General features: G+C 43.6%; 1 protein-coding gene across 1 annotated transcript in view; it reads left to right on the forward strand.

Moving 5' to 3' along the window:
• The first annotated feature begins 4,169 nt into the window (after nucleotides 1–4,169).
• Nucleotides 4,170–23,972, forward strand: part of LOC135225798 (replication factor C subunit 3-like) — a 133,444-nt gene continuing 113,641 nt past the window's right edge. Inside the window, exons 1-2 of the mRNA XM_064265287.1 lie at nucleotides 4,170–4,375; nucleotides 19,642–19,779. Of these exons, the coding sequence (XP_064121357.1) occupies nucleotides 4,289–4,375; nucleotides 19,642–19,779 (225 nt within the window). The 5' untranslated portion in view covers nucleotides 4,170–4,288. The remainder of the gene's footprint in view (nucleotides 4,376–19,641; nucleotides 19,780–23,972) is intronic.

Here is a 23,972-nt window from a genome sequence, read left to right on the forward strand (position 1 = left end):
AATGTGAAAGCCCCTGCACCTACCAGCAGTAAAAAAATGGTGATGGCGGACAGAACCAGACTCACCTGTGGCAGCGGCCTTGTTGGAACCACACGCCGTAGGATTCTACATCCGCAATGCAATATCCGGTCGGAGGATGCTGGTGGACACCAGGGCGATGCATTCGATATTCCCACCGTCAGGAGAAGACCGAAGCCTCGGCCCAGACAGCCCAACTGCCCTCGTCACCGCCAACGGGACCCCCATCCGCTCCTATGGCACGAAGTTCCTTGAAATCTCCATCTTGGGGCGCAACAACGTCTGGTACTTCATCATTGCAGATGTCAGGGTTCCACTACCAGGGGTGGACTTCCTGGCATGAATGGCCTCCTGGTGGAGGTTGGCCACAAGTGCCTCCTCAACATGGGGACATGCTGTTCTCTACCACTCACAGCGGGCCCAGGCGCCCCCACAGTTTGCACCATCCCTCCACACAAATATGGTAACCTCCTGCAGGAGTTCCCAGAAGTCTTCAAGCCAAAGCCTCATCAGGTAGCTGGGGCTATGCCCAAACATGGAATATTCCACCACATCACCACCACGGGCCCCCTGATGAATGCAAAGTTCCGATGACTCCCTCCAGGCCGCAAAAAGGGCGTTCTCGGAAGTGGAGCGAATGGGGATCTGCCGGAAAGCATCAATCCCTTGGGCCTCTCCCCTCCACATGGTGCGGAAACCTGACGGCACCTGGAGGCCATGTGGAGACTACCGAAGACTTAACTTTGCAACGATCCCCGATCACTAATCCATGCCAAACATGCGGGACTTGACTGGGGCCCTCTGTGGAGCAAAAATTTTCACAAAAATGGATGTCTTAAAATCTTATTTTCAAGTTCCGCTACATCCTGAGGACGTTCCCAAGACCACCATCATCACGCCTTTCGGCTCCTACATCTTCCATTACCCTACCTTCAGCCTGAGAAACACAGAGGCCACCTTCCAGTGCCTGATGGACAGCATCCTGTGGGACCTGCCCTTCTGTGTCTGCTACGTTGATGACATTTTTATTTTTACCAGGTCCCCGGAGGAGCACCTGCATCACATCCGAGCAGTTCTGAGATGCCTGCAGGAAAACGGGTTGTTCATCCAATTTGACAAGTCCACCTTCAGCACCGAGAGGGTGGACTTCCTCTGACACGAAATCTCCACAGCAGGCATGCGCCTCATGGCCTTGAAGGTGGACGCAGTGCAGAAGTTCCCGACCCAACAACAGTCAAGGCCCTGTAAGAATTCATTGGAATGGTGAATTACCAAAGGCGGTTTATCCCCGACGTTGCCCGAACCATGTCCCCTTTAACACAGGTCCTGAAGGGTAAACCAAAGACCCTGACGTGGGAAGCAGAGCAGCTGCAGGCATTGCTCAACACGAAGATGGTCCTCACCAAAGCCATCACCTTGTCCCACCAGGACCCCACCGCACCCTTACACCTCACCACTGATGCCAGTAACATCACTTGCTGGGCCGTCCTCGAGCTGATGGTCCAGGGCATCCTCCAGCCGCTCACCTTCTTCAGTAGAAAACTGTCACCCGCCGAGACAAGGTACAGCACATTCGACTGCGAGCTCCTGGCTGTATACCAAGCAGTGTGCCACTTCCTTTACCTCCTTGAGGGCACTCCCTTCACCATCAGGACAGACCACCGCCCCTTGGTGCACGCCTTCACCAAGGCGGGCGACGCCTGGTCAGCAAGACAATAGAGACACCTGGCAGCCATCGCTGAGTTCGGCTGCACCATCCACTACGTCCCCGGCAAGAAGAACCCCTTGGCTGACGCCTTTTCGAGAATAGAGATCAACGCCGTCCACCTTGGGTTCGATTATGAAGACCTCGCCAGGGAACAGGCCACTGACCCGGAGACTGCCACATACCGCACAGCCCTCACCTCCCTCAAGTGGGAGGATGTGCCTTTTGGACCCTCAGGTACAATGCTCCTCTGCGACACCAGCACTGTCCACCCCAGCCCGCTGATCCTGGCCTCCCGCAGGAGGGCTGTATTCGGCGTCATACACGTACCCTCGCAGCCCTTGGGCCGGACGACGATGCGCCTTCTGATGGAGAAGTTCATCTGGCACGGAATTCAGAAGGACTCTCGAGAGTAGGCCAGGAAGTGTGTCCTGTGCCAATCAAGCAAAATAAGCCGGTACACAGAATCGGGCGTGGAGGAGTTCCCTCAGCCGAAACGAAGATTTCGGCCACATTCATGTAGACGTTGTAAGTCCCCTGCCCCTGTCTGAAGGTGCCAGATACCTCCTGACAATAATCGACCGTTCCACCAGGTGGCCAGAGGCAACGCCGATGTCAGATGCAACCACCAAAGCATGCGCCAAAGCCCTTCTCTCCAGCTGGATCAGCCAATTTGGAGTGCCAGAAGATATTACGATGGACTGCGGACCTGTCTTCCTGTCGGAGCTGTGGACCTCCCTGGCCCACCTGATGGGAACATCGCTCCACGCCACCACCGCCTACAACCCAGTGGTTAACGGCATGTTGGAAAGAGTCCACCAATCACTAAAGGCATCCCTTATGGAGCGCTGCACCGGCGAGGACTGGAAAAATCAACCACTGTGGGTCCTATTTGGCCTCTAGACCGCCCCTTGGGCAAACGGCAAGGTATCATCAGTGGAGAAGGTTTACTGGGAACCATTGGCAGTCCCAGGCGAGTTCTTCCCAACCAACGCCAATGACACATACATCTCTATCGCCAGGCTTCAGGAGTCTGCCGGAAAGTTCACGCCCTGCCTCAAGACCTTCTCCAATAGAACCCCTGCAAACACGTCTTCATCAGGGAAGACACCCGCCGCTGACGAGGCCCTACGGAGGTCCCTACCGCGTCCTCCAACGCACTGACAAAGCATACCTCATCTCCATTAATGGTCGCAAGGATTGGATCACGATTGACAGACTGAAACCCACCTTCCTGATAGATGAAGACTGCGCTGATGCAGATCCTGTAGGGTGCCTCGTGCCGCCGCCCCGACACCAGTAATCACTAAGCTGCCCAGACGTGGTAGCGGCCGCCCTCGGAAGACAGTCGAACCACCCGAATATCACCCCAGGGGAGGCATCCCGTCTCCGAAGCCCCCCAAGGACTCCGAGGCCGAGGATCTACCGAGGCAGCTGGTCTCGCGCACCTGGGGTCGCCTCCGCTTCCGCGATTACTAATCAGAAGCTCACTAATATCATCCAACAATTATGTCTTAATTAATGTCTTTTAGGGGGGGGGAGTATTTGTTAGGACAACACTTTGTCTGTAAATGCACATGTTCCAACAATCGCGTTGTTCTTGTCCATCCGAAGAGCGTTCAGCGGGCTTTCCGCCAATGTATATATCATATTCTGTTTACTTTTATATTCATTACTATATGGCTACCAAGAAACACAAATCGGCTGTCGCCGACCAATTTTTACTCTCTCGCGGGTCAGACACCACATTTCCGCCCGCACGTTGTATATATGAATTTCCCTTCTCGGGCTGCTCTGTGAGCAAGAGCCCGTGCTGACACAAGGTCAGCTTAATCTAATAAAAAAACAACAACAGGCTGCTCTACGAGCAAGAGGCCAAGAGCCCGTACTGGCACAAGGCCAGCTTAATCTCAGACAACAACGTAATAAAGTCAGTACACTTTTACCTGCCTCTTTGTTCACACCCTCACACCAGGATGAAATGAAATTGGAAATAGATACAGTTTTGTTCAGCAACCATATCAGGAAAATAAAGAGATGATAGCTAATATTCTTTTATATGCAGATCTATTGTGGGGGGAAAGCTGAAAATAGGAAAGAATTTTTAGAAGAACTGTTGTATTACAGAGAGAAAAACTTGAACAAATACAAAAAAAAGGAATAAAACCCGTAAGAGAGCTGTTATAAATAACAATCCCACCTACTACTACTACTACTAACCCAAGTTCGCGCGATCGTACATAATGATATATGCTTCAAAAATATTATATATTACATTGGTAGAGTTTTATCAATTGTCTTTATTTGTGGTTAATTTGTTTTCATTTAATTTCTTGTGTCATTTTTACATTATTATTGTTTATTTCATGCCAGTTAATTAGTATTAAGTACTTTCTGCTTACAAAAAAGTGATCTGCCTCTCTTACTCAAAATTAAGTGGTCTCTGTTACATTTCAATTACCTTGCATTCGCCGTGACGCCGTCTTGCTTGTTGACATTGGGCCCTTCGTTATACTATCTTCAACAAACACATAGTTTCTCGTAGTTGGTTCATCAGGTGTGACGATGAGTTTGTGGGTAGACAAATACCGTCCTAAGGAATTAGACAAACTAGATTACCACAAGGATCAAGCGGCACATCTGAAGAAACTGGTAAGAAGTTACCTGGATTGTGTCGGCATTCTTATCCTAGGTAGTACCTAGTAGGTACCTAGCTAGCTACCTAGTACTTGGCCTACTAGGCTAGTAGGTAGTAGGTACTTAATACCTAGTAGATTCACATCAAGCGTCCCTTACGGCGCTCCTGATTGGCTATTGATAAGCCAGTCACAGACCGCAGGGTACAGAGTGGACCATGTACGATCAGCGTGAACAATCCCAAAAAAAGTACATTATAACGTGTGCTGACATCGGAGATGTTCATCAGTCGCGACTTGTTGTTGGTGAGAAATGGAGCTAAAGACCTCTACTCTCCTTTCGAAGTAAGTATTAGGCTAGTTCCTATAGCCTAGAAATTAAGGCCAAATTTAAAGCATTAAACAGAGGGTAGTGAAAAGGGTGTCCAACGCAGTGCAAATCTCACCAAAACGCGTTCAACATTTTTACTTACAACTAAATATTTAGAAGATTGACGCCATCTCGATATTTACGGAGTCGCTTGTGTCAATAAACTAACCATTTCCTGTGATAAATCCGCACACCAGTTGTACCCACAGACGCTGGGGCACTTTCATCACAACAATCGGAAAACTTTCCCTCACCGAGTAAACAACTGTTATGGTAGAAGATGACGAAGCGTGCACTTCGATAATTTTTTAAATAAATAGGGTAGAATATCACAGCAGGCCAAGCAGGCCACCTACAATCAACACCTAGCCACCCTCCGAAAAAGTACATTATAGCTAACGCATCCTGACACTGGAGATGGGCATCAGTCGCGACTTCTTGTTGGTGAAAAACGGAGCTAAAGACCTCTACTCTCCTTTCGAAGTAAGTATTTTCTCCAAAGTTAGAAATTAAGGCCAAATTTTAAGATTTAAACAGAGGGTACTGAAAAGGGTGGCCTACTGCAGTGGAAATCTCACCAAAACGCTTTAGAAATTTTTACTTACAACTAAAAATGTTTCGAAGATTGACGCTATCTTGATGTTTACGGAGTCGCTTGTGTCAACAAACTTCCCATTTCATGTGCTAAATCTGCACACCACTTGTACCCATAGACGCTGGGGCACTTTCATCACAACAATCGTAAACCCACCTCTTACCAGCACTTATTCGTACTTATTCAAGGGGACTACGGCATTCTTTGCGGCGTTTTGCGCTCTTCAATTGTTTATCAGTGTTGTCAATTGGTATGTGTTTACCCTCCAAACTAGGTATAAGACTTACACAAAACCGGGGAAATAAGTGAAATTAGCGTATCTATTTGTAGTATATATACATATTAGAGCAATTTTATCATTACTGCATTACTATGACAACTAGAATTCATCGAAACAGTTTGTAAATGCATCGGCGTATGTGTGACGCTCCACTAGATTGGCAACGATGAGCCATTTTTCCTCACGTCGTCTGCTCGTAAGTATACATCCGAAACATTTGTAATTTTGGGGGGTTAATTTGGTTGCAAAAAAGGGATAATGGACATGAATTAAATAAACATTTTGAAGTAGAGTTAAACTAAATATTGAGTAAAGTAAACAATTAAGGGAATAAAGCTTTGCATCTCATAATCAGTGTTGTCGTCTGCTGCTCGTAACTTTGTTTACGGAGTGAGTGCTTAGGAAACACGAACAGCAATGTGGTTCGAGTGCACTGTGGAGTGAATTAAGACCAAAATGTGTATAATTACAATCAAATAAGCACTGTGGAGTTTCAGTTGTGATGGCAGTAAGGATAAAACCACTGATTACAAGGTAAGAATGAATTCAGTTCCAACCATAACCCCGGGAATAACAAGTTTCATACTTTTAACTAATATAGGCACAAAATGTTGTTTTATTGTGCTGATTACAACTGCAATCTTGAGTAAGATCAATAAACGTTACATACATACGCTAACATTGTTCAAATGAGTGCTGGGAAGGCTGGGGAAAGATGGTGGCCGTCACTGATGAGAACCGTCCATGCAAAACGTAGCCGCCATATTGGATTTCAAAACTGCCTTGAAAACATATTTTACGAAGAGCTCACATGCTTATTTAATTCGTATGGGGCTTTCATATATCACAATATGTTGACGAAACTTCAGTCTTTTAAATGGTATGCTTAGAGTTGCAATTGTATTCATGTTTCACCAATTAAATATCGAGTGAATAAGACCCGTCCACCGTGATGAGGGTTGGCTTGTCGTGATATTCTACCCTAGTAAAACATCAATATTTTGCATACTATTTATGATGATTAATTTGAAAATATTCGTTATTGAAAAAGTAACTCGATTCTGACTCAAATTTAAGTATAATTATTTTTTGGAATTAGGGCTAGAACGTTCTTATAAGGGGGCCGGCCGGCTAATGCCCTTTTTTAAGGACAGGACTTTGATATTCATACCACTTAATAAGGTGACTTGGGACATCTCCAAACCGCATATGATTTTCGCCTCTGACCTTCGGTTTTGTGACGCTAGGCCGATTTATCCCAAAAATAACCCTTTTTCAAATTCTATCTCCTCCCTTGATATTTAATATTAAGACCTTGGATTACTACCATATATAGACCTGATGTAGACCTCCAATCGAATGGAGAGTTTTTTTTCTAAAAGTCATTTTTTTGCTAGGTATATATGAATTTTTCAATATGGTAAAAAAATAAACCCTATAAATCAGGAGAAAAAAATTTAAAAAAAAAATACGAAACAAAAATTGGAAAAAAGGGCTCTATTTGATTGTTCTATAATGTCTTTTTGAGTTATATACCAAATTCCAATGTTATAGCTTTAAAACTAAGTGAGAAGATAGATTTTGAAGGTCAATAAGTATAGTTTTGAGATACGGGCGTTCAAAGTTTTCCTTCGTATTTCTATAAAGACAATGTTAATAAATAATGATTATTATGAATGTATATTTCTTTTTTGTGTATTAAGAAACCAAAACTATTTTATTTATCATAATTTAATCATAAATGATGTTCCCTTTGCTCATATATCGCAGCCTGGGGCACTGCTTGAGGCAAGATGGGGCACTCCTTCCTACGCAATTCTCTCTCCCCTTCACTAACTCTGGTTATTACAGCGAATTTTCTTCTTCTGTATGTTAGCGAGATGTTTTCCTTGTATTTTCCTCTTTGGCATGATGAAATTCTTGCCCGAAACAAAGATAAACAAACGTAAATGCAAGAAAATGTCAAGAGGTGAAACTCGAAGGCGTACTCTTTTTTTACAAAGACAATTTAATAAATCATGATTATTATGAATTTCATATTCCATGGGTATTTAAAAAACAAAACTTTGTTATTTATCATAAATGAAGATCTCTTTGCTCAAAGATCGTAGCCTTGGGCACAGTGTGATGTGTGCTGTCAAGCAAGACGGGGGCGTTACTAAGCAACCCTTACTTCGCAATCCTCCCCTCTCTCTTCACTAACTACGCATATATTATGATATTCTGTAATAATACTTGAGCGTCTGTATGTTAGCGAGATGTTTTCCTTGTCTTTTCCTCATTGGCATGATGAAATTCTTGCCAAAACATACATAAACATATGTAAAAGCAGGCGAATGTCAGAGGTGAAATGGAACGTGTAGACTACTTGAAGTCTGTGATCGCACTAAATCAGGACTGGACTTGGTAGCTGAGCCTGAAGTCTCCTTCTCAACTCAGGGAATGTCTACAGATGCCATTTCTCCCAATTTCTTTGACAATAATTATCAAAATTTACGATAATAGAAGAAATATTGCATTTTCTTGTACGGATCAATGTTTTAGGCTTATTGAGTTACGTTAACTAATTACCCTGTAACTACGAAAGTCAGAGGAATTTTGACGAAATATTTTGTATACGTATTCTTAATTGCCATATGAAGCTCCATGAATTTTTTCATGACTTTGCATTTTTTGCCTTATACCACCATATATAGGGGTTCCGGCCGGCCCCCTTAAGTTCTGTATTATGACGTCACGACATCTTTACTTTCGTACCTATTGTAAATAATTGCTTTACTCAACTTTCTTGCAGAACAGTTTACCAGTTATTCATGCAGATTATCAGCTCTTCATGTATTTGTTATAATCGTAATGCGCATATATATCTTTATTATTTACTTTTTGGATATATGAAGATGTTTTACTGCCGGATTATTGCCGTAGTGTGACGCAATCGTTTTCGGTCCCTGGGCCTCTGTTTTCGCACCAAAAGAAATTATGGGGCCGAATTTGCAATGACCAGAAAGTTGTTAAAAGAGGAAAGTTAGCATTGAGGGCCATATGTTTTGATTGAGAAAAATACAAATTTATTCAATATCTAGCTTGTAAAAAATACTTTATTACAAAAAACTTGATTGACAACTGCAGCATACCTACTATGGGTTTCAGCGACAGTGCAAGCACATTTTTAAACATCTAACTTACCTGGTAGTTATATATATAGCTTAAGTCCCTGTGACGTCACGGCAGAATTTCAAAACTCGCAGAAATCGCCGATTGGGTAGTCAGATGTACCACGTGTGCGCCCTCTACCCAGGTACCTGGAACCATTCCAACTATTCCTCAGATCTTCCCTGCTGCCGTTTCAGTGAACATCGTAGATTTTCGCTCGCTTTCGCCCGTGTTTTTTGGCAATTAGTTTGGTGAAGTACACTTTGGCTTTGGCTTTCGCTTGTTTTGGGATTTGATTTTTGGATTTTCTTGGTACTGTTCAGATTTTGTTGGTTCGACCCTTGCTTTTCTTGATCTCTCTTTGGCTTTTCCAATATGTCTGACTCTTCGAGTGTTAGGAAGTGTGTGAGGGGATGGCCCATAGACTGAAGGTCCAATGGTCCCGGAAGAGATATAATCTCCCTCCCACCTGCAGGCTCTCACTGGTTGGCTGCAGGTCTGCTACCTCTGCCTCGACCTCTTGCTCCGCCACGTAGCCGGGCGCCACCTCTGGCTCTGCGACTTCCGGCATGCCTATTGTAGACACGAAATGCGCCTCACGACTCATAGGAGGGGTGGAAGGCTGGGGAGGTTACTATGGCTGTTGAGGCTGAAGGCTGCTGAGCCGGTGTAGTTTGTACCAGAACAAACTGCTGCTACGGTTGAGCCTTAGATGTCGAAGGCTTACCGACCTGAGAGACCGGAACCGCTTGCACTACCGCCTGAGGATGAGAGGTCCGGTAGGGATGGAACTTCCTTGGCCTCATCCTAGGTCTGGATTGGGGTCCCGGGCCATCAAACTTTCTTTTGAAAGGAAGTCCCCAACAGACCCAAAGACTCTGGTTAGCTCTGGCTGCCTCATGAAAGACGTTAACTTCGTCTTTCGGGAACAGATTTTCTCCCCATATTGAGGACTTTATGGGTCTGTTAGGCTCGTGCCTTATAGAGGCACCCGCCAGGACGTACTTTCTGCAGACTCGTCTCGCCATAATGAAATCGTACAGGTCCATTTGGAAAGTCTGCAACAGGGCTTTCGTGAGGACCCGGAACAACTGTTCTTTGGTGTAGGTTGACACGAACAACTCCGCCGCAGTGACTGAGTTGATCGACCTTCCTAATCTGGTTCTTGCCTCGAATTCCTCTTTGACCAAGTGGTCCGGAATCCTAGGTAGCTTTTCTGCAAACAGGGTGGGGGCGCAATCCGGGTCAAGTTTACCTGCCGTAAACGTAGCCGGAGCGTCCTCCCAGAACTCCACATCTGCGGGGAAGAGTAGAGAGGTAGCCTCTATCTCCTTTAGAGTTGGTAAGGGTTTATCCTCCGCCGCAGCTTGCATGGTTAGTTCCGCCACTTTGGTTGTACAGGGTGACGGAACTCCTTCTGGGGTCACAAACATAGTGAAGCTACCTTTATGTGGCGTCAGTTTGGTGTTAACGCATCCTCATTCAGAAAGGGTGCGAACCCATACAGCTTGAGCTTGGTCCCTAGGGAAGATCACTGTCTCCTTCGGGACCTTATATACTCTGACTAGCGTATGTTCCGCTAGCCTGACGAATCCGTGGAATGGGAATTGGAGACCCTCCTTGAAGAACTCAAAGTCCTCCACCGGGCGGGTTCTGCACCCTTCGATCGTCAACTTCCCATCTGAGAATGGGGCATGTAATGCTTGCCGCCACGGGTTGTTATTCTCAAATGGCGGCAGCATAGACGCATCCGGAACTGTCATGGTCAGAGCCGTGGTTGACGAGAGGCTTGAGTCGATACGATTCGCCTCGGGCACGGATACCTCCAGGCCAGACAATAACGTCCCTGACCGAGAGGATCAGACCCCTGGAGGAAATGATGACCAGATTCCTCCAATCCGGAACCACGGCTCTGACCATGACAGTTCCGGATGCGTTCTAGGCTATGCCAAAGATCTCCTCCAAAAGAAGGCTATAAAAGAAGTAAAATGCCTAAAGTTTCAAGGACATCTGTTCAGTGTCCCAAAAAGGGACTCAAACAAAAGAAGAGTGATTCTGGACTTGTCCCGTCTCAACTATTACATTCAATGCGACAGATTCTGCATGTTGACCGTCTCACAGGTGCGGACCTTACTTCCCCGTGAGGCCATCACCTTCTCTATAGATCTTACAGACGCTTACTATCATGTTCCGACAGTAAGGAACTTCTCTCCGTACGTAGGCTTCAAACTAGGAAAACAAGCTTACTCATTCAGAGTCATGCCGTTCGGGCTCAACATTGCGCCCAGGGTATTCACCAAATTAGGAGAGATGATAGTTCAAGAACTAAGAACTCAAGGGATAATGTTAGTAGCCTATTTAGACGACTGGCTCATTTGGACAGCCAGCGACGAAGAGTGTCTCAAGGCAACAGCCAAGGTGATAAAATTCTTGTAATTTCTGGGTTTCCAGATAAACAAGGAAAAATCTCGGCTAGTTCCGGCTTCCCGGTTTCAATGGTTGGGAATCCAATGGGACCTATACAAGCACAAACTATCCCTCCCATCGAAGAAGGTCAGAGAGATAGCGAAGGCTACGAGACAGTTCCTCAAGAACAAAAAGGCTTCTCGGCGTACCCAAGAGAGAATCCTAGGTTCGCTACAGTTTGCGTCGGTAACAGATCTCCTATTGAAAGCCAGACTGAAGGATATCAATCGAGTCTGGAGAAAGAGAGCCAATGTCAAACTCAGGGACAAGATCTCTATAATTCCATCTATTTTAACAAAAAGGCTCCGTCCATGGACGGAACGCCGGAACCTGGCCAAATCAGTATCACTACAATTCCCTCCGCCGTCTCTAACTATCCACACGGATGCATCTCTGAGCAGTTGGGGAGGCTATTCACAACACAAGAAAGTCCAGGGAACGTGGTCGGAGATATTCCGCCAGTTCCACATCAACATTCTAGAAGCGATGGCCATTTTCTTGACACTAAAATGCCTGGCTCCAGCCAGAAACACTCATATAAGATTAGTCTCGGACAGCTTAGTAGTAGTCTACTCCATAAACAGAGGAGGCTCCAGGTCAAGCAAAATAATTCACGTAATGATTGCGATTTTTTCGTTAGCAACGAAAAATCATTGGCACCTGTCAGCCACCCACCTGGCAGGAGTAAGAAATGTCATCGCAGACTCGCTTTCCAGGACGACTCCACTGGAGTCGGAGTGGTCCCTGGACATGAAGTCATTCCGTTGGATTTGCAATCAAGTCCTGGACCTTTAAGTAGATCTGTTCGCCACGGAATCCAAGCACAAATTACCATGTTACGTGGCACCCAACCTAGACCCTTTAGCTTACGCCACAGATGCGATGTCCATAGATTGGAACAATTGGCAGAAGATTTACCTGTTTCCACCGGTGAATATTCAGATGAAGGTCCTGCACAAGCTAAGATCTTTCATGGGACAGGTAGCATTGGTGGCACCCAGCTGGCCAAAGAGCAACTGGTTTCTGCTTCTTCTAGAACTGAATCTCCGGCCCAAACGGATCCCCCGTCCAGAACTGACACAGGTAGTACAAACTCAGGCTGTGTCAGCTTCCTCAAGAATTCTGAGTGCCCTAACTTTATGGATTTCATGAAGTTTGTGGCCCAAAAGGAAGCTAGTATTGATCCACTAAACATCTTATTCATAGAATCAGATAAAAGAGAATCAACGCTCAGGCGGTAGGATTCAGCAGTGAAGAAATTGGCCATTTTTCTAAAAAATTCAGATGCTCAAAATATGACTACAAATCTGGCAATTTCGTTCTTTAGAACTCTATTTGAGAAAGGCCTGGCCGCCAGTACCATTAATACGATCAAATAGGCCTTAAGGAAGATTTTTCAGCTTGGCTTTAATATTAACTTATCAGATTCATACTTCTCCTCGATTCCAAGAGCATGTGTCCGTCTGAGACCAATAGACTGCCCCCATACGGTCTCCTGGTTTTTGAATGATGTATACTTAAATTAGCCTCAGACAATGGTAATTAGTCTTGCTCACAGATAACCCTTCTCAGAAAGACCTTATTCTTAATGGCCTTGGGTTCAGGTGCCAGAATATCTGAACTCTCGGCTCTCTAGAAATCCAGATCATGTTGAATTCCTCCCGTCGGGTGAAGTATTACTATCCCCAGATCGGAAGTTCTTGGCTTAGAATGAGGACCCACAAAACAGATGGGCTCCATGGAAAATTATTCCTCTGACACAAGACGCATCATTGTGTCCTGTTATTACCGTTAAATCCTATCTGGCCAGGACTTCCAAAAAATCTTCTGGCCCCCTTTTTATTAGAGAGAAAGGTGGTACGATTTCTCTTAAAGGTATTAGACAACAAATACTCTACTTTATTAAACAGGCCAACCCGGATTAGTCCCACACGTCCATGACATCTGAGCAATGGCTACCTCCATTAACTATTTTCACAATATGAATTTCGAAGACCTGAAGAAATATATGGGTTGGAAATATCCAGCAATATTTAAACGCCACTATCTCAAGAACTTAGAGGCCCTTAAATTCTCAACAGTGGCTGCAGGGAGCATAGTCTCTCCTGAATGACCGAGTCTTATCAACTCCTTCCCTTAGCCCTTTTGGTCAGTCCTTTTTCCCTTAAATACTCTCTCCTTCCTACCTGCCTCGTTCGTATTCCCTGCCAACCCTCTCTCTTCCGGGCCGGGCTGGTTTGTTTGCCATCCCGTCACTGGAACTTGTACATAGCATTGAGACCATGTTGGTATTACTGACCTGTCTGTACATACTTTTTTGTGTATTGCTTTAGATACCATTCTATTATATTGTTTTATTATTACTAATTTTAAGCTCTAGTTTAAGTCCTAGTTTTAATTAGTAAGTAAGTTTTCTGCCTTATTACGGCGCATTAAATTTATTCTTTAAGTGAACCTTAGGCTTCATTATCCCTTTTATATACTTGTTTGGTATCTGTTAAGCTTGGATGGCAATTCTCTGATACTTTTCCACCGGCAGACACAGGTCAAACCGAGAAAAGGGATTTTGACAAAGGAAAAATTTATTTCTGGGGGAAGACCTGTGTCGCTAGGTGAACCCATCCCTTCTTCTTTCCCCACCCTTAGCCAGTCCAAAGCTTGGGTGTCTATTCCAGGAATGAAGATGGCGGGCGGGTAGTAGTAGTTGTAGCGAGAGCGAGCGGAAGGTAGGGGGAGTAGCCTTTGTAACGGCTCTTGCCGTGGGAGGGATTTTGAAAGGAATCCTCTAATTGGCAGAAGACCTGTGAGTAGTTGCTTCCACTCGCCTTAGTGCTTATACTGACGCCCTTGGGGTGATCGAGCTGAGGGTAGTAACTTCAGCATACCATGCTAGCTTTTTCTCTGGTATATTTAGGATCTATTTATACTTAGAAAAGTGAGCTACAGGAACTTTTCGCCGGGCGACACAGGTTTTCCCCCAGAAATAGATTTTTCCTTTGTCAAAATCGCTTTTGTAATTCTGTTTAATGATACGGCACCAATAACCTTGTCGTTGCAACGCCGGTAAGAACTAACAAATCAATCAATATTAAGACAGTGAACATGAGAGGTCCGTCAAGTAATCTCTGGTGCTCTGTTAAAAACCCTTCGAAACTGCTTTTTAAGAATGAGATTTCTTGTTTTTTGAGGGAGGTCATAATGGAATTGCGCTCTAAATAAGTGAAGACTTGCTTCCTGTATTTAAAGTCAAAGCCCATAAAATTAGGGCAGTGGCCACATCGTTGGCATTCAGGCATATGTCTATCAGCACTTATGCTAACTAATTTTTGGAAGTGCAAATCAGTGTTTGCGACACATTATTTGAAATAAGTGGAAACTATTTTTGAAGGTTGCAGTTCACTCTGTCCTCTTTCAGTGGCTGGTGTGGTATTGGGGGAAGAAACATAGAAGTTCTTCTTCTATTCAACCTCTTTCACTTTGATTAGTTTGCTGAGTTTGGGGGTGCTGGAGGGACTAAGTGCCTAGGGTACCCGTCAATTTAGTTTGTTATTGTTAGATGGGTATTGGTTTTTAATCAGTGTAGGAGACAAAATTCTCAGGTTGTTGATTTTGTATTGGGCTAGGGCAATTATTTGTTAGTTTTGAGGGCCAACAGATAACTCCTTGGAACTCAACCTTTGTATGTTTTGTAGCATTTGGAGTATGTAGTACTCCTTTGCTACAAGGCTCCCACCATGTTGCTACAGTAAAGATGAACTCCAACCAGAGGCAATATCTATCTGCGCAGCTCTCTTAACAGGTAAGGGCACAACAAAATGTATTTCTTACTGTTCTTGATTTTTACTGAGTACAGGCAGTCCCCGGGTTATGACGGGTTCGGCTTACGACGTTCCGAGTTTAAGGTGCTTTTCAATTCCATTCATCAGAAATCATTTCCAGGGTTACGACACATGTTCGAGTGTTACGACGCCTACAACGCTCATCTGGCAGATGAAATATGACACCAAAAATGCAAAATAATCAATATTTCAAGTTTTTTTTAATGAAAAATGCAATAATAATGCAGTTTACATAGTTTTCAATGCACTCCAAAGCATTAAAAGTAAGGTTTTCTTAGGATTTTTGATGATGTTCTGGCTTACAACGATTTTCGGCTTACGACGCGTCTCAAGAACGGAACCCCCGTCATAACCCAGGACTGCCTGTATTTGAGTTATGCCCATGAATCCCACCTCCTCTTAGTTTGGGATTCAGCTGTGTAAGTACTTGGTAAGTTTCATATATAAAAATGACATTTTTATAATAAAACAAAGTTTTAAAAACATACTAACCAAGTAATTATAGAATCAAACCCCTCCCTCCTCCCTGCTGATGGGCATTGGACATAAACAAATTGAGCTGTTATGCTGTGTTGTGCCTAAAACAAATTAATATTTTTTTAGCTGCTGCGCGAGTTTGAAACTATAGCTGTGTAATTACTTGGTAAGTATGTTTATAAAACTTTATTTGATAAAAATGTCATTTTGCAAAGTAAAATAAGATTATTAGAAACGTGTATATTTTGGTGAAATTTACGATTGTCTTGTAAAAGAGATCCCACAAGGGATTGTAAATAGTAATTTTCAACTTCTCATGGAAGGTAGGAAGAATTTTTTTTTTTTTTATACCATGTGCATTTGCATATCTTCCTCTTTCCATATACAGGCAGTCCCCGGGTTACGACGGGGGTTCCGTTCTTGAGACGCGTCGTAAGCCGAAAATCGTCTTAAGCCGGAACGACGCTTGGAAATATGTCTTAAACTAATAAAAAGTTATAAAAACCTTACTTGTAATCCTTTGGTTACACTACATGTTGTTTCCTGTAGTTTTATGTACAACCTGGAGTTATTTTCATAAAAGAATGCTGGTTCTTGAAGGTACTATTGTAATCCTCTGGTGACACTACATTCTTGAAGTTTTATGTACAACCTGGAGTGATTTTGCAAAATCTTGAGGGCTACAAGAACAGCTGATTACTATTTACGTATCATATAGACTAATTAAAGTAAATGTATCTTTAAATAGGCTATATATTAGTATCAACAAAACATTTCCTGCCATGAGTCAGAGGCCGTTTAAGTAAGAAACGAACACTTCTCTGTCTATCTGTTCAGAAAATAAACGTTACGTCAATCCCCGAGACCATTGTTGCCAAAGCGTCTCTCTCTCTCTCTCTCTCTCTCTCTCTATCTCTCTCTCTCTCTCTCTCTCTCTCTCTGATCAAATTACATTGGAAACTTGACATACGATTGCCCTAATATACGAATGTTTTGAGATACAACAGAAAATTTGCGAAATACAAGCTTTTGATATACAACGAAATATTTGAGATATGATTTGCGATGAAGTGTTAGTTGTATAGGCGACCGATAAATGGCGTTCAGTCTGTTTTGTTTGTTGGTGCTGCATGTTAACACGTCGTTGTTTAGTTCGTTGTATTTGCGCCTATTTTTTCGTGTTATTTTGTCTATTTTATTATTAACCATGGGTCTCAAAGCTAAAGACAAAGCAGGTGATAAGAAAAAAACCCAAGAAAAATGATTTCGATGGAAGCAAAACATGAAATTATAGCAAAGCATGAACGTGGCGTTCGTATCGTCGATTTGGCAAACGAGTATGGTCGAAATCCTTCTACAATATCCACGATCATCAAGCAGAAGGAAGCTATACCCCCGAGACCATTGTTGCCAAAGCGTCTCTCTCTCTCTCTCTCTCTCTCTCTCTCTCTCTCTCTCTCTCTCTCTCTCTCTCTCTCTCTCTGATCAAATTACGTACTGGATAATGTCTCTCAGGTTTTGGATACTTCGATTTTGCCAAATATTGAGGGCTACAAGAACAGTTGATTACTATTTACGTATCATATAGACTAATTAAAGTAAACCAGTATTCTTTAAAACGGCTTATATTATTAGTATCAACCAAAACATTTACTGGCATGAGTCAGAGGCCGTTTAACGAAACGAACACTTCTCTGTCCTTAACTCGGAGCGTCGGAAGACGCCTCTCTCTCTCTCTCTCTCTCTCTCTCTCTCTCTCTCTCTCTCTCTCTCTCTCTCTCTCTGATCAAATTACTGGATAATGTCTCTCTTTGGATACTTGGAATTTGCGTTGTAATCTAACCAGAAACTTCGTTTTGTTATTATTACTGGAAACAAGCAATGATTTTTTCATTATTTGCGCTTTTGGACTGTTATATGTAAACTAGTATGTATTCATTCGCTCGGAAACTAGTTCCGCATATGAGGCGTCACTAAAACACATAGAAAAATACAACATAAAAAGTGTCGAAAATCATCATAATCTCAAAATTTTTTTTGTAATCTAACCAGAAACTTATTTTTATTAATATACTGTGCTAAACTATAAAGGATTTTTATCATAGTATGCGTTTTTTAAAAGCGTCGTTAACTCGGAGCGTCGGAAGCGTCAGCGTCGTAACCTCGGAACAAGCGTCGTAACCCAGGACGGATTTTTCCATTGAATATTTAAGAAAAAGCGTTGTAACCTCGGAACGTCGTAAGCCGGAACCGTCGTAACCCGGGGACTGCCTGTACAGTGGTACCTCGAGATACGAAATTAATCCGTTCCGAGACTGCCTTCGCATTATGAGTTTTTCGTAACTTGGAACATATTTTACATGTAAAATGGCTAATCCGTTCCAAGCCCTCCAAAAACACCCCAGTAAATTATATTTCCAGGCCTAAAACACATGTTCTAGGGTTACGACGGAAGAAATATGACTCCAAAAAGGCAAAATACTGTACATACTTGAGTAATATTCAACTGCATGTAATGTTCAACCCCATTTTTACTGCATATATTAGGACTTTAGCATATGTCCCTTAGCAATAAGCCTAGCCTATGTTAGCGGTTGCTACTGTAGCCTAGTCTACGATTCTGACGTCTAAACCTAAGAGCTAAAATCTTAGAATTTGCCAATAAAATGTATAAATAATCAGTATGTACTCATTTCAAATAATTATTAATTAATCATTAACTATAATACACAAACAAACAACCAAACAAAACCTTCCGATCGATTGTTTACATCCAGCTCTTACCCGTCTTTAGAGTATCGAACGAGCGCCAAGCAATCGTTTTTCCTAGCACACAGTAAGCCATAAATTGTCATTAGTATCTCTCTTCAACTAATAAACCACCCAAAAAGTATAATAAAACCATTCATTTCTATTCTTTATTCTATCTTTACCTAATGAAGATACCGAGTTACTGACAGCTATAATGAAACATGCTTATACGTAACGTAATAATAAAACAGAAGAAGAATTCTAAAAAATACGTATTTGTTGTTGGCAGTCTTGAATTTATTTTTTATTTTATTTTATTTTTACTGATATCTAATTCACAATTTTTTTATTTTTTTATTAAATATTGCATGTACTCATTTCAAATAATTATAAGTAACCATTAACTATAATAAAACAAAAAACAAAAAAAAAGCTTCCAAACGTCTGTTTAAACTCTAGCACTTACGGCAGTATCGAACGATCGCCAAGCAATCTTTTACACAGTAAGCCATAAATTTTTCATTATCTCTCTTTCAACTACTGAAACTACCAAACAGTATAATAACCATTCATTTTCTATTCTTATTCTATCTTTACCTAATGTTTTTTTTTTTATTAAATGTATTGCATGAATAAGTTTTTCAATTTACAGCAACCTTTTACCAATAGAATACTTAAAGCACAAGGGGTAGATGCTGACCAATAGGAGAGCAGGACCTTATGGGGTGACTAGCATCAGGAACCAATGGGAGAGCGGGAGGATGGTGGCGAGTTTACTCAGTTGGCGGCGCGGGAGTTTTAAAATTGTTCTCGGTGGTCCGGGCGAATCTCGGGACTTTACTGCAACAACCTTTCGTATCTTGAAAACTTTTCGTATGTAGAGCAGTAAAATTTTTCACATTGGCTTTCGTAACTTGGATTTTTCGTAAGTTGAGCCTTTCGTATCTCGAGGTACTACTGTATATGTGTTTTTTTTTTTGTAAATTAGCTGACCTCCAAGTTATCTTGCCTGGGGTGCATGTTTGTTTTAGCCTGGCTCTTAAGAGGTAGTTTAAAATATCCTAATCTGACATCGTGCTGACAGAGTGAAATATTAGTATTTTGCATTTTTGTAGGACGAGATGATGAATTTGCTATGTAATTTACTATTAGATTCTGTCTTCATTTGTTAATTAGGGGAAGTATGTAGTGACTGCTGGTAAGTTTTTTTTAAGATACAGTTTTTTTGAGCTGAAATTGTATTTTGTAAGAAAATTATGCAGTAATGTACATTTTCATCCTAAGTTTTGTGTTAAGCAAAGTGATGTTGCTAGCATGTTTTGCCAGTTAAAAGAAAAACATTACTTTATAGGTTGAATGTGGTGACTTTCCTCACTTACTTGTGTATGGCCCTTCTGGTGCTGGCAAGAAGACACGCATCATGGCACTGCTGCGTGAACTTTATGGGTCGGGAGTGGAAAAACTTCGTGTTGAACATGAAAATTTTGTTGTAAGTATAATTATTTTAGTGCTTCATATTTTATATTTGTTCTTCCACAAATACAAACCTTTATTCTTTACATGGGGAGTGACCATTCAAAGATCTGGATATGGTACTACAGTTCTAATATTGTTTGTATAATTTGTTTAAGAAAACCTACAAGTAATATTATCAAAACTAAATGAGATATCTTAGTCTTCCTCTGACAAGTCATCATTTTTCATCGCTGCTTCTCCATTTGAACAATGGTCACTGCAGTCCCCACGGACTGTAACACAAAGAGCCCCTCTCTTCTATAGCTGCATCTGATTATTTGGCACTGGTTCTCACTTTCCCTGCAACTGCATCATACCGATTTCAGCAGTTCATCAGGGGCTAGATTACCAAAAAGCATCTTTGGTCTTAACTTATGACTTTGATCAAGTTCCTATCCTCTTCCAATTGGGCTTAAAGCATTAGTATCCAGTTCTTTCCATATTGTTAATTGGATATGCACTCTCAGAGCATGCTGGACACTGGTATCTTCTGTTGGTGGTGGAATTTCTGAATTGATCTTACCCCTATGTGCTTGTTGGAAAAATTTAAGGTATTTGTAATACCATAGGTAATTTTCATTGCCCCAGTTTCGGCTGCTTTAATGCTCTCGCATACAAATTCTTTTTTCTTTTTAACTTTGGTACCGCATGACGCATAATCGGCTAGGTGCTGTATCCCGCATTTTGTTCATGAAACTTACCTGTCAGATATATATATAGCTGTATTCTCTGAAGTCCGACAGAATTTCTAAAAACTTACGACACACGTAGTGGGAGTAGGGTGGTTCCAGTCCCATTCCCGCCGCTTGGGAGGCGGGTATCAGGAACCATTCCCATTTTCTATCAGATTCTTCTGTCGCCGGTGTTGTAACATCTGTTTACAGCACCTCCGCCTCAGGATTTTGGAAAACTTTCTTTGCTTGAGTATCCTCTTGACTTTTTGGTTTTTTGTTTTTGGATCGATAGCTTGGCATACGTGACTTTGGATTGTTTTTGAATTTGGCTTGGTTTTTTCCTTAAATATGTCAGGTTCTAGTTTCGGCTAGTGCCAGAGTGTGTATGAAAGACGAATGCAAGGTGAGGCTACCAAAAGCCTGGTTGATCCTCACACAGTTGAGGTTGTCAGGGGGCACAAGTGTGTAGGTAATGGGACTATGATTTTCGCTGCACGGAGTGTGGACAAAGTTTGTAATGATGCCAAATGGAAGACGTATGAATCTATGTTAATAAATTAGAGCGTGATAGGATCAGGAGGTCTTCCTACCAGGAGTAAATCGGGTAGCAGACAGGGTATTAATGTAACCCCTTCTAACCCTTCTTTAGATTTTGTGACTCCTAACCCCGTAGTGTTGCTTTCGGGCCCTCAAATGGTGTCTGCGGAGGGTAATGCCCTTTCGCTTATTTTAGATTCTTTGAAAACTCTGGAATCTAAGGTTCTTGCCCTTGAAAACAGGCAAAGTGCTAAGTGTAGTGATAGTGCCCCTAGTGAAGTGGAGGGGGCGTCAGATCGGCCCTATAGCGCCTCTAGGCTGCCGGACTCCCAGGACTCAGGGAGAGGGCATGTCGAAGGCCGAAGGAGGGTTACGTTGATCCCCCACCGATCTGACGTCCCTTCAGCAGTACCTGTTGATGCTTCCCAGGCTGCTAAGGAGCGTGCTTCGAGCACGTATCCTAAAGGATTGTTTTCTCGTCTTCCGACGCGTCCTCCCCGCGCAATAAGGGGTGGGGAATCTCGTTCGGATTCGCGACCTTTGAGAGGACGTTTCAAGATCAGGACGCTTCACGTCATGCTTCATCTGATTGGCATTCTTCTCCGGAAAGCGTGTCCTTTCTGCCCCAGAAGAAAGGCTAGGTCGTCTTCTGATGATGACGCCTTAGAGCCCCCAGTCGCTCTAGAGCCAAGGCTGTTCCTGGGAGAAGGAAGAAGGCGTCCCTCGCCCCTCACCTCTCACAGGCATAAGCTCATTCTCGTAAAGAACCTTCGCAGACGGAGATAATCCTTGCTATGCAGCGACAACTGGATGCTTTACTTAAGCAGAAGGAAACGGTTTCTGGTCGTAAGAAGGACGACAGACTTCCGATCAAGAGATCAAGACAGTCTTCTCCGCCTGCTCGTCTTTCGTCCCCGTTTCCTGGTATTTCGTCTTCTAGACTCGTTCGTTCGCCCAGCGTTCGTCTAGAGGTGGAAGTAAACGTCATGGAGAGAGAGAGAGGTTTCTTCATTCTGCCCTCTCTTCTCGACGTGAGGACGCTCGGCGTTCCGACATCGACGTTTCTGATGAGATGTTTTGGTTTCTGACGGACGAATTTGGTACGCCCTGCTCCGCTTACGTCATGCTTGTGTTTGACGCTCATCGGGACGCTCGTCAAGTGTCAATTCCTGTCTCTTCGCGGGACGATCGTAGAGACGCTTCGAGGGATGCTAGGAGAGACGCTCCGCTCATCGCTTCTTTGGACGCTCAGTTGGACGCTGATTTGGACGCTTCGTTGGACGCTCGGAGGGACGCTAGGTTAGACGCTCCGATGGACGCTAATAGACATCGTCGTAAGAGCTTCTTGGACACGATTACGGAAGTTCGCTCTCGATCGGACGTTGTTCCCGAGTCTTTAGATGACGCTACACGTCTTCCTTCTACTTTGCGTTCTACTCAAGTTGTGATTGCTGATCCTGTGTCGGCTAACGATTCTGTTTAAGGGTACGTTACCTCTTCCTTCTCGTCATTGTTCTGATAGGAGACTTGGAGTGAAAGGTCTTCTGCCTCTCCTTCGGGAGTTTAACTCGGGTAAGGAAGAAGGGGAATGAGCTGTTCTTCGGAGGAGGTTGACGAAGAACAACCCTCGACGTCGTCTTCTTCAGACTATCAAGTTTTGGCTCGGCTGTTCCGTGATTCTTTTGGAGATACCTTCCTTCCTTCTGCTCCTCCTTCTCCTCCATCGCAGTTTTCATCGTCGAAAGCTAAGAAGACACCAGGTTTGTAAAGATGAAGACGTCTTTGTCTACCAAGAGGGCTTTCCGGAAAGTTAACACCTGGATGGAGACTAGGAAAGCTAAAGGAAGCACCACTTTCGCCCTGCCTCCGTCTAGACTTAGCGGTAAGGCAGGGATGTGGTATGAAACCGGTGAGGAGTTAGGTTTGAAGGTTCTGACGTCAGCACAGGGAGATTTCGCCAGCGTTGTAGATGCCTCAAGAAGAGCTCTGTTAGCCTCAGCGAAGGTGTCGTGGACTACTTCAGAAATGGATCATCTGTTGAAGGGTCTGTTTAGGTCCTTAAAAGTCTTTAACTTCTTAGACTGGTGTCTCGGAGTGTTAGACAACCATCTGTAAGCCAGATTCGATCAGCTGGGGGAGCTGTCCAGTGTATTGTCATGCATGGACAAGGCCGTCAGGGATGGCTCACAGGGGAGTTAGCATCTTATTTTTCAGCAGGCGTGTTGAAGAAGAGATCGCTGTATTGCAATTTTGCGGCTAAGTCTGTCTCTCCCGCACAGAAGACAGAACTTTTGTATGCGCCGTTCTCGAGTCATCTCTTCCCCAGGCTTTGGTGAGGATCTGGCAGTAAGTCTTCAGGAGAAAGCCACTCAAGACCTTTTGACACAGTCGTCGAGACGTCCTGCTGTCCCTTCCACGTCTTCAGGAGTCCAGTCTTTTAAGAAGCAGAAGCCCTTTCGTGGAGGATCTTCAGCTAGATCTTTACCCCGAGGAAGGGGTCTTCCTAGAGGTAGAGCCCCGGCTAAGTCCAGGGGCAAGAAGTGAGAATGCGTGCCTTCAGTCACCGGTAGGAGCCAGGCTTCAGTTGTTTGGAGGAGCCTGGAGAGAAAGAGAGGCAGACACCTGGTCTCTCAATATCATAGAGAAGGGGTACAAGATTCCGTTCGTAAAGCCTCCCCCTCTGACTTCCACTCCCAGGGACTTGTCCCGTCGTATCCTCAAGAAAAAACAAAGGATTCTTTTCGATCTGCTCGAGCAGATGCTCGAGAACGAGCAGTGGAAACAGGTCTTAGACTGGCTACGCCAGGATTTACAACAGATTGTTTCTTGTTCCGAAACACTCGGGAGGGTGGCGGCCAGTCTTGGACGTAAGTCATCTGAACCTCTTTATAGAAAAGCAAAAGGTTCAAGATGGAGACACCTCAGTCAGTTCTGGGGGCCTTAAGACCGGGGGATT

This window comes from Macrobrachium nipponense, chromosome 13 (assembly GCF_015104395.2).
Source record: "Macrobrachium nipponense isolate FS-2020 chromosome 13, ASM1510439v2, whole genome shotgun sequence".
Classification (NCBI taxonomy): domain Eukaryota; kingdom Metazoa; phylum Arthropoda; class Malacostraca; order Decapoda; family Palaemonidae; genus Macrobrachium; species Macrobrachium nipponense.